This window comes from Echeneis naucrates, chromosome 19, assembly GCF_900963305.1.
Source record: "Echeneis naucrates chromosome 19, fEcheNa1.1, whole genome shotgun sequence".
NCBI classification, from domain to species: Eukaryota; Metazoa; Chordata; class Actinopteri; order Carangiformes; family Echeneidae; genus Echeneis; species Echeneis naucrates.
Window position 1 is genome coordinate 908,358 of NC_042529.1, and position 15,460 is coordinate 923,817.

A 15,460-nucleotide genomic window follows, 5' to 3' on the forward strand; every position below is an offset into this window, starting at 1 on the left:
CCAGTTCAGTGTGTTCTTGTGTGCGTGAGGGTCTCACCAGCGCTCAGCCAGCGGCACCTTGAGCAGCGGTCTGGGCAGCCGGAGCTGCGGCTCCCTCACAGCGTAGCTGAGTACCTGTCTGTCCGAGTAGTGCCTGTACGGCTGGTTTCCCAGTTCAAACAGCTCCCAGATGGTCACACCCAGAGACCTGAGACAGATTCAACATCAGATCACTTCACCCCATGAGCACATTTTACAGTCTTTAATAAAGAGCCCGACAACAGACACACACAGTTTGAATTAAACGAGCTTCCATTCATTCATGCTTTCTGTGTCTTTGCTGCAAACATCACAAACAAAGTGAAAATTTCTACATTTGCCTGGCCTGTTTTTCCAGTCTGCCCTCTGCTGCTGCAGTTAAAGTATCAACCAAAAAATGAACTAAATTTCCAGAGAGAGAAGATTTATCTGTCCTCCATGTTTTGTTTCCCTGGTGTGCGTTTGCAGGAGAACCATCTGCAGCCTTTTGTTTGGACGAAGTACAGCTGAATGATAATTTAATGACATCATGGTGCAAAAATCTATGTCTCATCCAAGAGGATAAAAATTATTTCCATAAAATTCTGTGTAAAGAAAAAGGACATCTACAAATAAATTGTCAGGAACTCTACAGACAACAGAGCGAAGGCACAAAATGGAAAAACAAAAATTGTAAACCGGCGCCTGTCAACGTGTTAACGGATGTGTACGTGTGTTTGAGCCTACCAGATGTTGCTCTGTTGGGTCTGATCAGCCACCAGCAGGTTTCCATGAACCTCATCCACGAGCTCAGGAGCGATCCAGCGCAGCGGCACGTACATCTGATCCGGAGTCACGAAGTAATCATCCTGAAAATCATTCACGTGAAATCTTTAAGGAAACATTCAATTCTGATTCTTTTTTTATTTTTTTTCCAAAATTTGAAACCAAAATGTAATTCTATTCTCTGATATACAGACCTTATACTTAGTGTGGGACAGGCCATAATCTCCAAGCTTCACTGAGACATCAGCAGTCAACAAGCAGTTCCTCAGAGCCAGGTCACTGAGGGAGAGGAGCCGGGGGGCAGCTGTTACATCTCCAGATTATTGATAAATACACTAAACAGGACTTGGACATCACATTACAGGACATACTTCTTGGGGCTCAAAATATTTAGAAACTGTGCATGAGAAGAGACAGAGTGACAGCTGATCGGTCCTGGAGATGAAGGATCGCCGCCTGCAACAAAATCACTGATGCTGGAGTCTGTAATGAGCACTCGGGCAGCACCAGGATATTGTTCCAGGAAGAAACCGAGCAGAAGGCCGATTATCTTTTTTTTTTTACAGATTTACAATGTTAACTAGGAGAAATTGTGCAGCACCTGTGGGTGAAGTTGTGTTTGTGCAGGTGCAGCAGGCCCGAGGCGATGTCGCAGGCCATCCGCTGGAGCATCAAGGGCTCCGGGGTCATGGTCTCTGCAGTCCTGCAGCTTCGGAGGTAACCCTTCACGTCCCCCTGCAGCAGCAGAGAGGAAGGACACGTCAGTGTGCTACGTCCTCTGACCACCGGGGGGCAGTCTGGTCATGCTGGGACACTTTTTGTTCAACTGTGTTAATTTGTCTTGGTGTTACAGAGATTTCCTGACGCTCTGGGAGATTTCTCGTGATTGAATTACGCTCACTTTTGGACTGAAACCGTACTCTTGGCAGAGCTTTGTTTTCCCTCAGCAGACAGGAGGCATTTAGCATCTACAGCCACACTGACTCTGGATGCTTTTGTCATCATGAGTTTGTGCTGCCGGCTGTTTTCAACTTTCAGAATCATCTGAAATTGAATTTTGTCTGGGAACAACATATTTCATTAGCTACCACCCTGCGCAGTGAATTAAAAATTGATGGCCTGAAGTGGCAGAAAGCCAGTTCTTGGTTCTTTGATTACATCAATATCACCCTGAGCGTCTGTGTGAGATCTACTGCTCTAATCAGTCCTGCTGAGCTGATGTCCGACTTTGACAATAAAAGATTTTCAGTGAATCAGTCCTGACAGATCCTTTCATTTAGAAAAGAGGTGACAGAGGCACATTTTGCTTAAATATTCACATTCTTAAGTGAAATTTTTCCCCCCTAGCATTAAACCATAACTCAGACTTCAGCTTTGGAAACTCACCAGAGGACAGAACTCCATGACCAGCAGGTAGGGGGTGACCTCGGTACACTGGGCCAGACACTGCAGCAGCGCCGGGTGCTGGAGGGCTCTGGAGAGGAAGAGCCAGAGATTACACAACAACACACAAGTTCCACCTACATTGACAAAGAATCATGTTGACAGTGTTTATTAGTTCTGGGACACATCTTGAATTTAATATCGTGATACAAACCAGCCCCAATATAATTATATTATTGTATTTTTTGGTTTGTTTTTATTGGTATGAATTTCTAGTATAGTTTTACATGTCAATGACACACTTATGACACATTTATAGTTTACTGTGAAAATTGGGAAGATTCATACATTTCAATAAAGTATAAACTAAATATATTATTATATCATTATTGAGCCATATTCTTGCTATATCTGGTATATTTATAAACTTCTAATCATGAGAAAATGAAGAATGGGGGAAGTGGAAAACATCAGTTACATTCAAAGGCACATTTGTATCTGGAGGAAAATTGTTTTTCACTACTGCTGAAAAGTTATTACATTTATTCAACAACCGAGCGGCAGCAATATTTCATCAATATTTCAGCTTATCCGCTGAGTAAAATCTGCACTCACAAGGTGACCAGTCACTGCAGGCTTTGGATGCATTAAGAGGAGTAATAAGATAAATATATTCAGAAATCCAACCCCAAAGAAAAGGTTTACCGGTAAGGCTGTGCCTCCTCCAGGAAATGCATCTGCTCCTGCACACTAGCGCTGGCTTTGAGCTCCTTCACTACCACCTGGGTGGTGTGAAGGCCGGCGTTCACCTCCCCCAGCAGGACCTGAAACAGCACAGAAGGACACGTGTTCACCTGGGGGGGTGGGCACCGACAGGGACACTGACACGGGGGGGTGACCGGGAACACAAACAGGAAGCAGACATGCAGGGGTTCAGAAAAATGCAGACAAACAGATACAGGTGGACATACCCAAGTCAAGGTACAGAAGGATGGATTCATGAGTGAGGAGGAAGAAGACGATGAGAAACAGACAAAGAAGCAGAGTGACAACAACAACAGCATGTTATCTGGTTGTAAAAACACACCACACGGTTCAGCCTGCTCCGGCTTTAATCAGCGTAAAGTTTTCTCTGGAGGGACGAGCTGACATCAGAGGTGTGAAGATCAGACATTACAGGTAACACACCGAGCACACTTTAAAAGGTGGCCGGAGATCAGAGCGGAAACTGACCGCCCTGATGACATCATCCTGCCAGCTTACCTTCCCAAACCAGCCATTCCCGATCTCCTTCAGGTAGAGCAGACTGTGGCGGCCCAGATCTGTGGATTTGAGCAGTTGGACTGGAGGAAGAGGAGAAGATGAGACGAAGAGGTGTCAGTGATTCAATCAAATCGTGTCACATTAAAGGAGACTGTGTCACGTCGTGATGATATAAAGACACATCTGAGGATCTGAAACGTTGCTGCTTTACTTTCTACGAGAAAAATATTTCAGAAATTATTCTTAAAGCCTGAAAAAAGCTGCTGTCAGGGATGTCGCACTGGAGACTGGATATGGGCCACAAAGTCAGAGGAGGAAAAATGACAAATAATAAAAAATTCTTCATGCTTTCTCAGTAATCCAGAAATTAAAATAACAGTTCAGTCAATAAAAATCTTTAAGTTAAATGTCACATCAGTCACATCTGACTTTTAAGTTCTTTCCACGTAAACTAAACTAAACTCTTTTAGTTTTCAGAATGAACCACTCTGAAACTGAACTGTTGTGTTACACATCACAAAACAGAAGAGACAAGACGAGACACCAGGTAGATTCAGTGTGTCCTCACTTTTCTGGATGGGAATCAGATAATATTGACAAAACTAATGTCAGCTTCTTGAACGCACCACATCCCTGTTCCTAAGTGGCTGACAGGCTCTAAAGGGCAGCGCGGACACACCGGTGCACGGTGAGTTAAAGAAAACCGTCTGCAGGTTTGATTCTTACTCTGTCTGGAGGCACCGACCTGTCTGACCGTCCTCCAACTCCCTGATGCTTCTTTGTCTGCATCCCCAGAGTCTCTCCTGCTGGACGAACACGCCCGACCGTCCTGCTCCAGCTCAGCCGAATGAGCCCGGATTGACAGCAACAGCAACAACCCCCCCACCATCTACCCTTTTCTGTCTTTCTTTCTACATCTCCCACGATGACAGTAAGATTGTGGCTGTAGAGGCGGACAGGCAGATCTTTGTGGAGCAGCGTTCTCCTCCCCAGCCCCCCCAGACTGCCACACAGTCCAGTCACTGTGTGGAGGCCATATTGGACACCCCCGTCTCCTTCCCCAGACTGGTCATTCCTTACACCCACTCACGCTCTCTCCGTCCTGGGGCAGAATACCCGCCATTGTCTGGCTGCGTGGGGCAGCATGGTACCAGTTAGGACCAGTTAGTGTGACACACTGGGCCCATTATCCTGCAGCTCCTTGACATAAGAATGAACTGAGCTTCGGTGATAACAGCGGCATGCAATGAGTCCGGCCTACACCACTGTCCTAACCTCCAATATTCATAACGCTGGGGCAACGAGGACAAGATGATGCATGCTGGGAGAAAAAAACATTGCACTATAACATTTGTTATTTCATCTTGTCTAAAAGAAGAAATGATGTGTTTGGGGATGGATGAGAGATGATTCTTTGGGATTTGTTCGTACTGTAATGTCAGAAAAGTCCCTTGGCCCAAATCCTCTGCTGCCAATGTGTGCGTCTCTCTGAAGGATGTATGTAACTTATCCATTAAAGTACACCGGAAATCTTTAGTGAGACGCACAGCAGTTAAACCACTCAAAGCCAAATGGAAGTTCCATCATCCTCTTCAACTCCAGAGCTTCCTGGATCATCTGCCCGTTGTTGTTGGAGAGGCTTTAGATGTCGATCATTCGAAGTCGATTGTGTGACGCCCTTCTGCAGGAATCATCTAAAACTTTCATCAGCCCTGAGCGGGAGGACGGACATGAGAACCGGACTCGTTTTTGGCTCGGCTTTGTCCCTTTGTGTGTTTTCATGTCTCCTCTGGGCGGGTCGGAGCTCTGGCAGGCTTTGCAGAGCAGCAGAGAACAGCTGCATCGGGGTGGATCCTGGGGAACCGGGCCCCGCGGTCGGTCTGAGCCAAGCTCTTACAGTCCTGGTGTCTCATTAGGAGCCACACCTATATCCTTCAGTGCTCAACGGGACGACAGAGGAACACTGGCTGAAGGAAACAGACTCACTCAGAGCTGTTCAGTGCTTCATCTCCACATCTACCTCAGCTCTCAGGAATGATTAGATTCAGGATCTGAGGCGTACAGCGTGTTAAAGGCAACTGTTTCTTTTCTTGTACTGTAATAATTTCCCTTCCTGTGTTTTCATCTTCAGCCTCTGTTTCAGTCGCTCGTTTTCCATTTTGACTTTTTCGCCTAAATATTTTATCACTGTGCACAGAATAAATCCGAGCTGGAAACACGAGGAAGAGGCAGAAACTGGCAGCAAACAAAGATAACAGTGAACGAGGACACAGATTTGAGCAGTAATGTGCAAATTCTCAGGAGTCCTCAAGGTGCAGTCATAAATCCACAATTTCTAACACCCCCTTAATGGTTTTTGTATTATTCACCAAGCATACGTGAAAGGGTTAGCTCGGCCATGACACAGAAGACGGTGATGGACTCTGATGAATGGTGGTGAATTAATCCTGAATGGCATTCAGCCATGCAGGCAGTTTTGGCTCGAATCGCTGAGGTTTGGAGTTATCTGCTCTGAAAGTGTTTCCACCAGGACCGGGAGCTTTTTCTTGCATGAACTGCAAGTGAAGTCCCATTAACCTTCCTGGTATTGAAGTGTCGCCGGAGACCTCATCTGTCAAAGTCTATCTGCAAGGGTGGATGCTAGCGGGCGGAGCCAACGTCATCAATCACTGTTTGTTCCTGGAGTAATTAGTCGAGCAGCAGCAGAACATAAAAACACATAAACGCAACACCAAGAGCGAAAGAAGAAAGACAACGATTTGATCTAAACTTATCTGAGGAGTGTTAAATCACACCATAATGTCAAACACGTTAATATCTGAGCGTTAACTGCGTGGGCTCGATCCATTAAGTCCCACACTAACACTCACAACATCAGCCCAGCGACACACAACGAGGACTTTTGTCTCACAGTAGCAGAGAGAGAGGGATATTCTCACTGGGGTTTTGTGCTCTCACATGCCTGACATACCGACAGGCAGCACTGTAGGCCGGCTGCCTGGTCATCGTTACGCAACGGGCAGATGTTTGTGGGAGACAGTGAAAGTTAAAGAGCACAGAGTTCGTTTCTGCGGGGACATGCAGTGAGGGATTGTGGGATAGGTGTAAGTCCAGCTGGCTGAGGCCGGTGTCAGGGCGGCGCTCACTCCGGGGACAGACATTTACTGACGTTTTACCCTCACACCCCTGAAATCCCTGCGTGCGACTTCTACAAAGCTTTGGCGAGGTTTGCATCAGTTCAGAGCAAACGACAAGAGACGACACCATCAAACAGGATTTCCTGATTGGATATTGGATATTATCTCTTTCCATAGGAGGGAGAAACTCACAAACTGATGGGTGATGTCACAGAGGGTTGGTGTTACCCGTGAAGCGACTCACCTGATCGCGTTGGTTGCTTGGCGACCGGCAGTGACAGCTCGGTGAGCGGCAGGATGTAGACGTCCGGGCTGCCCTGGGAGGCCGGCGAGGCCAAGGTGGACATGTCTGCGTGGTACTCCTCCCCGTCCACATTTTTGAATTCCTGGAACATACACAGGCGCCATAAGTGAAAGAGGTCAAAGGTCACGCAAGAAAACAGGTTGCATTAATCCGACCGGCAGTCAATACTGTATTCTGTAGATATAACACAAAGAGTTACACAACAACAACACAGGTGAGAGTTGATGACTATCTGGCTGCAGAGGCTGAAGACGCTCTGAGATAAACTGAGGCAAGCTGTCCTGGCTCCATCCAGCATCACTCTGAGCTGTTTGTGAGGCTGCTGGAACATCCCAGAATAAACACAGTCAGTCTGATTTACCCGCAGATTACCAAGATTACACATCTCAATCCTCTGCTTCACAATTAAGCCTGCTGATTTTGGAGTGAAAGAACTAGAGAGAAGAGTTTCACAGAATGTTTTAATCATCTTGGTGAAATAAAGCACAAAAAAGAAAAAGACTCCATGTTTAATCCTTTTTACTCTGATCCAGAGTTTGGCCCAAAAAGGCCCCAGACAGACAAATCATCAATAAACCTTCAATCAAAAAAGATTAGTGCCTGATCTCACTCACATCACTGACAGTCGAGCTCTTTTATAAACGTTCAACAAGCATCTGCAAGCACCAAGAACCGGCTGCAGACATCTGGCAAATCAGATTCAGCATCTGGATAAAGCAGAGAAGTGTCGCTGGTTCGCATGAGAGAAAAGGTGGATGAAATAAGACATGATGAGCTGTGAGGAGTGCTGAAGGAATCCTGGAGTCTGCTGATGGTGGAGATCGGAGGAGACGAGGACGAGGAGGGAGAGAGGGAGGGAGTTGGCCGCGTCCTCAGACCGGATGTCAGAATAAAAGTCTCTTAGTCGGGAGCAGCGGGGTCGCAATGCTGGAAAAATGTGACCTGCTGCAGCCCTCTGCAACACCCACACATGCACACGCACACACACACACACACACACACACACACACACACACACACACACACACGCACGCACACACACACGCACACACACACAGCTCCATCTCTCACTTCATCCTGTCCCCTAAGAATGAATGCAGGCTCCCTCCCACCGCCTCACATCCAGATCTTCACACGGCCTCACTCGCCCTTCCCATTCAACATGTGGTTTCACTCTTCACACTGACACACACACTGTCACAAACACACACACACAGCAATTACAGAAAAGAAAAATGATCCCCCTCTTTTCACACGTCCTGCAGGAAAAGGTATCAAACACTTCAAGAAAATGTGAACTAATGAAAGGTGACGTCTGCAAACGTCTGTGCAACAATTTAGAGCTCCAAAGCACAAAGAACACAGATAAACGTTGTAAACATTGACAAGCTAAAACCCAGTTCAGAAAAAGTTTTGTTGTTGATGCTCTGAGCAATCAGATTCTGCTGTTTCACAGAGAAATCTGCCAAAAGTTAGATTCATGCTTCAGATTTAATCTGCGTCTCCTGCTGTCTTACCTTTCCTGAGAGTCCATAGGTGAGAGGATGTGGATGTCAGCTGGGCTCAGCTTTGGTTTTAGCATCTCAAAGATCTTTCTGCTTCTCAAACACACTTATAGCCCCCCACCCGTCCCTCCCATCGGAGCGATGGGCAGCAGGAGGTCGGCGGTGCCAGGGAGAGCGGCTGCAGCAAAAAGGCAGCATCACTCTGCAGAGAGAGCGCCTCATTGTTGAGTCCAGAGGGGAGGAAGATGAGGAAGAGGAAGAGGCTCTGTGGCTGACCACTGACTCTGGATGGAGGGAGAGAAAATGAGGCCGGGGGGGGCGGCTCTATCTCCCGTCGTCTCATGAGGGAAAGGAGAGAAAACCAGCCTCGCAAAAATGAGAGGCAGAAAAATAAAAAGGAGGTGGGGGGGTTCACATACTATACATGTGACATCACTCTCTCTCCCTCTTTATTTTCTCCCTCTCTCTCCCAAAAGCTGAAGAACATCTGCAGGGCAGTCCCTCCTTCCTCACACATATTTTTTCTGTCAACACTACACTCGTGAGGACTCTCCTCTCTGACCTCTGACCTCGACTGTCAGCCTCAACTTCACCCAAGTCTTTTCCCTTTGATAAAGAAAACCCTTATTTTTATTGCCACAACGGTCCCTTAAACCTTCGACTTTAAAATTGATGAGGATCAGGGAAATTTTATTTTTTAAGTTTAAGTCTTCTGTTCATAAAGTTTTATTAAAATGACTCAAGGTTAAAGGTCATTATCCTTCAACTCCTGACCTGGACTGTAAATATATTTAGACCAATTTGATAGTTCAAACTAAAAAGAACAGTTGGATCAGGGGTAGGCTGAATTTGCAGGTTGGTTTCTTATCTCTTCAGGATATTTTGAGATCGTATCACAGAACTGATCTATCACAGCAGTGAGGACTCAGGAGGAAGCTGATCCCTGATATCTTTTCTCTCTTGTCTCAGCTTGAAGTTTAAAAAATATATTTATATTTTTCCCCCCCTGATTTTCCCTCTTCCTGCTCCGGGAGCGGCTGTGTCTATTTCCAGATGAGGCCCCCCCAGCCGGATGCACCGTGGGCTCATGGGGATGGCCTCTCTTTCCCTCCCCCCCGACTCGGACTCGGACACACCCTGACAGGTCCGACATGGGTGGTCCACCGTCCCGAGACACAAACCAGACATGACACACAGTTTCTGTGCATTTATGGACAAACAGCGTTAAAGAGCGGACAGATGTTACAGATGTGATATAATCTGGCTGCTTCTGAAAACACCTAAAAGGAGAAAATAAACTCTGAAGATGGAGACAAGCCGAATGAACGGCATTATTAAAACAATCTGACGCGTCCCTGACTGAGCTTCCTTCAGCACGACTTCAATTATGATAATGGCTCATTTAAAGTTGTGACATGAATTCATAAGTTGTGGAACAAACACACTTTTTGGTGCAGAGAGGGAATATGGAGGGCATCTCTTGGAAACTGAAAGGCAGAGGGAAATCTTTGGTCTTGATTAATGTGTTTGAGTCACATTCCTGAGGAGGAAGTGCATGTAAGTCGTGTTTTAGTCAGTCACAACGATGAGGCAGCAAAAAAAGAAGACTTCGATGAGAGCACACAGGGAGAGACATGGTGAGGAAATTGGACTAGAACATTCCCATTCTGTCGTTTATGTGCTCCGTCCCATCATTTAATAAAGCACCCACACACACACACCATCATTCTTCTTCCCTGTCCTATTTTCTTCAGCGCCGTGACCCATTTCAGCTGCTCAGAAATGGAATCTCGATGATTGCCCTGAAAAGCTGCAGGCCTCCTGCCGCTCCGTAAACACAACCTCCGCCACCTTTATCTTCAGTTGTGTTTACCTCCCTCCAACATTTCCCACATATGAATGGAGGAAGACTTTCCATCCCGAACATAATGGAAGTCTGATGTTCTGTGTTTGGGCCATTTTCAGCAATGCTTGCGGCCAAAGAGCATTAGAGTGCACATCTCCATAAAAGCCTGAAATGATTTATTGTGCGTGTGAGTGTGTCGGTCTGCACATCAACACTCTCACCTTAAAGCCGGTTTTGCCCTTCTTGCAGCAGAGGCAGGCCAGCATGAGGAAGACGAAGGTGAAGAGGCCCGAGAAGGAGATGGCCACCACGGCCAGGGACGACGACCAGGACAGCTCGCTCAGGGGAGCGCCATCTGCAGGACACAGCAGGAGTCACAATCTGCTGTCAGAGCGTCACATGATCAAACGCATATTAAAGCATAGAGAAAATAAAAGAGCAATTAGAGCACAGCAACCATTGTTTCTAATGCAGTACACAGCAGCTAAAGAACCATTTAGACATCTACATGTTTGATTTACAGCTGGGCGTCGTGCTTTTGCTCAGAATGAAATAGTCTGGAACATTATGCCCCTGTGATTTTCAAAACACATTACACATCTGCACAGAAAGCCAGACCAAAGTTTCACGGCAGACGTTAACTCTCCTGCTCTCATTCCACTTTTTGTCAAGCGTTTATATTCCGTAATTTTTTTTATTCTTCTCCACTGGACTGTAAAATTTCAAATATCTCTCACATGAGGGAAACAACGGGCATAGAGACAGATTCAGCTAAAAGGCTTCAATGTTACTGTAGACTGCTCAGATTTTTTTCTGCCTGTGTTTTAACAACATTAACCTGCAAACCAAGACTTCGTTAAGGTTGGATTAAACGTGAGATACACGTAAAATAACAATGAGACATTAATTCAGTTCATTTCCATCATTTCCAGACTCAGTTCTTCAGAGTCCTGAGATATTTCCTTCAGGCTCTCTCTCTCTCATTCTGTATCAGCAAAGCCAATGTGGAGAGTCTGATGGTTGGGAATATCCTCGCTGTGTGCCTCGTGTGTGCCGTCCAGCATCATAAATAATATTTTGTTCCCAATTTTGAGCAGCGGGTGTGATTTATTCTCCTCATTCTGCGATGGCTCCTGAAATGCAACGGTTACCAGGGAAACAGATTGGACGCACGGCCATGCAGGACGGCCTTCAGCTGTAAATCTGTAAAAACGACTCCTGCCAACAACAGTGCCACCCAGCTCCACACACACACACACACACACACAAATAAATAATAAACAGCACAGAGTCATCTCTGCTGCCAATTTGTGCTGATCCTCTGAAAGCTGCTGCGACTGGCTCTCAGCGAGTATCAGCCTCTTAGTTTAATTTGACAGAGCAAACGCTCTTAGGAGGCCGGCAGGAAGTAGGAAGAGGAGAGGATATTTTTGAAAAAATAAATAAATAAAAACGTGCAAACACAACCATTAAATGCAGGATTAGCCGGTCAGCTTGGGGGGATTTGGGAGACAGTTCTAATCTGAATTTGACTCCTTTTTTCTTTCACTTTGTCCGCAGAAAGAAAAACATGATACACATGAAGGCGTGGGAGGAAGAGGTGGAAAAAGCCAGCTTGCTAAATCACTCAATAACCATTTAGTGCTTCGAAACGCTGGACAAGAACTTCAGATTTAATTAGTCTTTATTTGTCAAGGGGGAGTGCAGAGACATTATACCGGCTCTGTTGTGGTTTATTTAAATCCCACAATGCCCCCAACAGCAGCAGCAGTGGGAGACTGCGACCATTCGGCTGCTCTGTATTAATATTTGAAAAACACACAACAGTCCGCGAGCGGGCGAACAGACCAAACAGCGTTTAAACCCAGATGATCGAGTTTACATGATGACCACAGCTGCTCCGTTTATTCTCAGTGTGGGAATAAACCTTCAGGATCACACAATTCAAATGATGGATTTAAGGAACGTTGTCCCCTCATTGTCTTTAAATCCGGTCAAAACACAAAAACCATCAATGAACTGACCCCAATCTGAAGTAACTGATTATATTTGCTCCATTACATCTTCATCCAAATCCTCACTATTAGGAAATAGAAACAGTCCCCAACAAATGCAGCTGTACATCCAGCTGTTTTAGGAGATGATAATGATAATAATCATAATAACAACAATGATAATTTTTCTTAAAGCAGGGAAACAGAGACGAGACGGGGCCGATCTGTTTACATAAGAGCTGAGATTAGATCCTGTTTTACCTGAATCTTTTAAGAAGGGATGAAAAAACAGGAGGAGAAAGACAATAGTTATCTAATCTCACACCGGAGCTCGTTTACCCTCTGAGGTCGTGTGGGAAGGCGGAGAAAAAGCTGAGCATCACTTAGTGCAGCAGTTAGTAAATTGGCTGATGTGGGGGGGTGAGATTGGAATTTATTGGTGCAGAGATGTGATTCTGAAAAAGATTAGCAGCTAAGAGGCCGTTTCTGCGGCCGTACTACGTCCTCTCTTTGGCTGAGACAAGCCAACCTCCCACAGAAACACACAAAAATACCTTGTTGTTGTGGTTCCTCCCCCAGCTGTGAAAAATCTATTTCACTGACAGTTCATTTAAAAAAAAAAGAGAGAAATAGAAAGGATTTGCCCTCTTGTTAGCTGTAATGAGGCTGATTCCAAAAGAGATAAATGTGTTCTGCTAAAGGTCTTTGAGCCCCCGAGGACGGCTCCCCCCTGAGAGCTTCATTAGGTTCAGCACAGAATTCGAGGCCCCCGTCTGCAGCGGAGGATGCAGGAAGGTGGACTGACATTTTCCGAGCTGCTGCATTTTTCTCTCCTTTGAGTGCTCGAGTACCGTGCAGCTCTCAGCTACTCAGAGGTGGTAGCCATTTTTAGCTTCCCGAGGCAGAGAGCCGAAGAGCATCCTGATGACTAAATGATGAAGAGGAGAAGAAAGGATGTGGGGAGGAAGAAGAGGAGGCTGAAGAGCTGTGTGCTCTGCAGCGTCTGCCCCTGGAGAACCTCCTCAGCACTGAGCTGAAGAGCAGCAACTTAAACAGCGAGAGGTGAAAAAGATTCGAGTCGATGCGACAGCCTCTCGTGTGGACGAGGCGCGATGAGTTAGCCGTTAGCGTGAACACGTGTGCAGATTTTGGATGCATGACACACCTCCACAACCCGTGAAGCTCTGTCCTGTCAAAACACCAGTTGGTCTGTAGGTTGAGTAAGAGCCAGTGAGGAAAGCTGCTTTTCAGCAAATATGCCGAATTACTTTCTTGCCAAGTTAGATGAGAGGGCCGACGCTGCGGCCGGTCCACGGCGACTCCAGAGGAGCTGCTAGGAAAATGACCAAAACGAGGACGAGGTCAGGAGGACAGAACTGGTGAAATAAAACCTTTAATCCACGATGTGGTGGAGCAGCATCATGATAAAGGAGCTGTTTGTAAGCTTTGCTGTTGCTCCATAACCAATGCCAACATTAACAGTAAAAGAGAGGAGGCTGAGCAGCTACAGTTAGAAGATCAAGTCAAAGAATCTCCAGACTGGCTCTTCTCGTGATGATTGGATGGATGATAACCGTTAATATAAAAATGGATGTATAACAAGGAGGAATGCAGAGGCCTGTGGCTGAGATGTCAAATCATTTCTTCTGTGCATCATTCAGTCCTGCAGCACCAAGTCACCGAGTCACAGCTGGTGCTGCAAACTCAGCACGTTCAGTCACCGACAGGTTGTTAGCCCGTATTTTCTTTCCCATGTGGCCGAGAAAACAAGAAGTAACGAAGCTGCCCAGACACCAGCAGTACAGAACAGGTGTGAGTCACCATGCTGGGGTGACTCGGCCTGTCAGCTCAACTTCAGTGTGTTTGGGATAGAAGACATCTTGATCCGAGCTGGCAGAGTGAGAAGAGTCCAAATAAATCCTCATTTCCTCAGTGGCTTGTACAATAATTGCCCCACAGGGAGTAAAATTCAGCCTCCAGTGAGATGTGTGAAGGCCTGTCCATTCAGAAACGCTGACTGGCCATTATAGAGGAAGTGATGCAGTTTTATGCAGCAGCTGTGGTCTGGGGGGTCGCTGATCAAGTCTCATGTAGCTGCATCAGCAGGAAGTGTGCCTGGGGGGCTGTGGACACCCTCCTGCCACCTTCAGCGTTCACCACGGGTAAATCAGAGAGATGTTAAACCACCTGAGGGGCCGGTGATGATTTTACACCGATCCCAATTAAGGATGACAGACAGAGAGAGAGAGGAATAATAAAGCTACATTTTCCCATACTCTTCAATACCATCTGACTGTGAATGTAGTTGTTTCCGCCTCATCAGGAGCAGAAGTCAGTGTTGGATGTCTGAATCCCTCAGACCTGACAGCTGAGCGACACTTCCAGACGTCCTCTTGTTTTTCTCTCCCTGTGAAACACTTTGACCTTTAGAATTAGGTCATCCAACCTTTTTCATATCTTCAAGGGGTCAGTGGGTCAAAATAAAAACTTCAGAATCTTTATCTCTACTTCAGAGAGGTTCTTCTACTTTTACATATTCAAAGAAAAATGACCAAACCGACCTCAGGCTCAGAAGTAAAAAGGAGTTTCTTACAGTAAAATATTTGCAGACTAAAAGCAGCGATGCAGATGAAGCTGAATCCAAACTGCTGGCTGAAGGACAGTCATGGCCGCTCCTCAGTGTTCGCTGCACTGAGGAACCACCACTTAAAACAAGACCACGGAGGAGAGGTGGAGGATGATGGCCCGGGTCATGAACAATCTGCGACCAAACCCATCTGCTCTGGTCTTCCCTTGATCCAGATCAACGTCAGGCAGACATACAGACAGACAGACTGTGATTCATCTTTGGTTAGTCATCAGCAAGCTCACTGTAAACACAACCAAATGTTGGCGAACAGCTGCCGAGGTTTGTGACTCAAGAACGAGCTGGGGGGATAAAATCAGCTGGTTTCCATGGCGACTGCTTCCTCCCAAAATCATGTTCCAACTGATGCTCAAGACAAAGAACGACTTGACTGCGCTGCCAGAAAGGAAATCAACTTTCTGCTCTCACTTGAGCGAAAACATCCGCTCAGCTGATGTGACACCTAAATATTTACATTTTTGTTTTTCTTTGAACGATTCAAAAATGCTAATTTTGTGAATTTGTGAGCGAGCTGCAGCTCTGCCCCCCGAGGTGACTATCTTTCAGAGCAGATAAATTAATGATCCTTCTTTCCCTCTATCCGTCAGTCATGCCTCAG

General features: G+C 46.1%; 1 protein-coding gene across 4 annotated transcripts in view; it reads right to left on the bottom strand.

Annotated features, from left to right (window-relative positions):
* Nucleotides 1-15,460, bottom strand: part of aatkb (apoptosis-associated tyrosine kinase b) — a 34,351-nt gene that overhangs the window by 6,445 nt on the left and 12,446 nt on the right. The window contains exons 2-10 of one of the 4 annotated variants that reach the window (XM_029527187.1): nt 10,443-10,576; nt 6,811-6,952; nt 3,430-3,509; nt 2,872-2,990; nt 2,170-2,257; nt 1,385-1,518; nt 978-1,062; nt 745-866; nt 38-187 (exon numbers count right to left, since the gene is read on the bottom strand). In XM_029527187.1, coding sequence (XP_029383047.1) covers nt 38-187; nt 745-866; nt 978-1,062; nt 1,385-1,518; nt 2,170-2,257; nt 2,872-2,990; nt 3,430-3,509; nt 6,811-6,952; nt 10,443-10,576 — 1,054 coding nt within the window. Of the gene's footprint in view, nt 1-37; nt 188-744; nt 867-977; nt 1,063-1,384; nt 1,519-2,169; nt 2,258-2,871; nt 2,991-3,429; nt 3,510-4,174; nt 4,308-6,810; nt 6,953-7,484; nt 7,744-8,387; nt 8,504-10,442; nt 10,577-15,460 lie in introns of those variants that run through there. The other 3 variants (XM_029527188.1, XM_029527189.1, XM_029527190.1) reach the window with 3 other exon arrangements.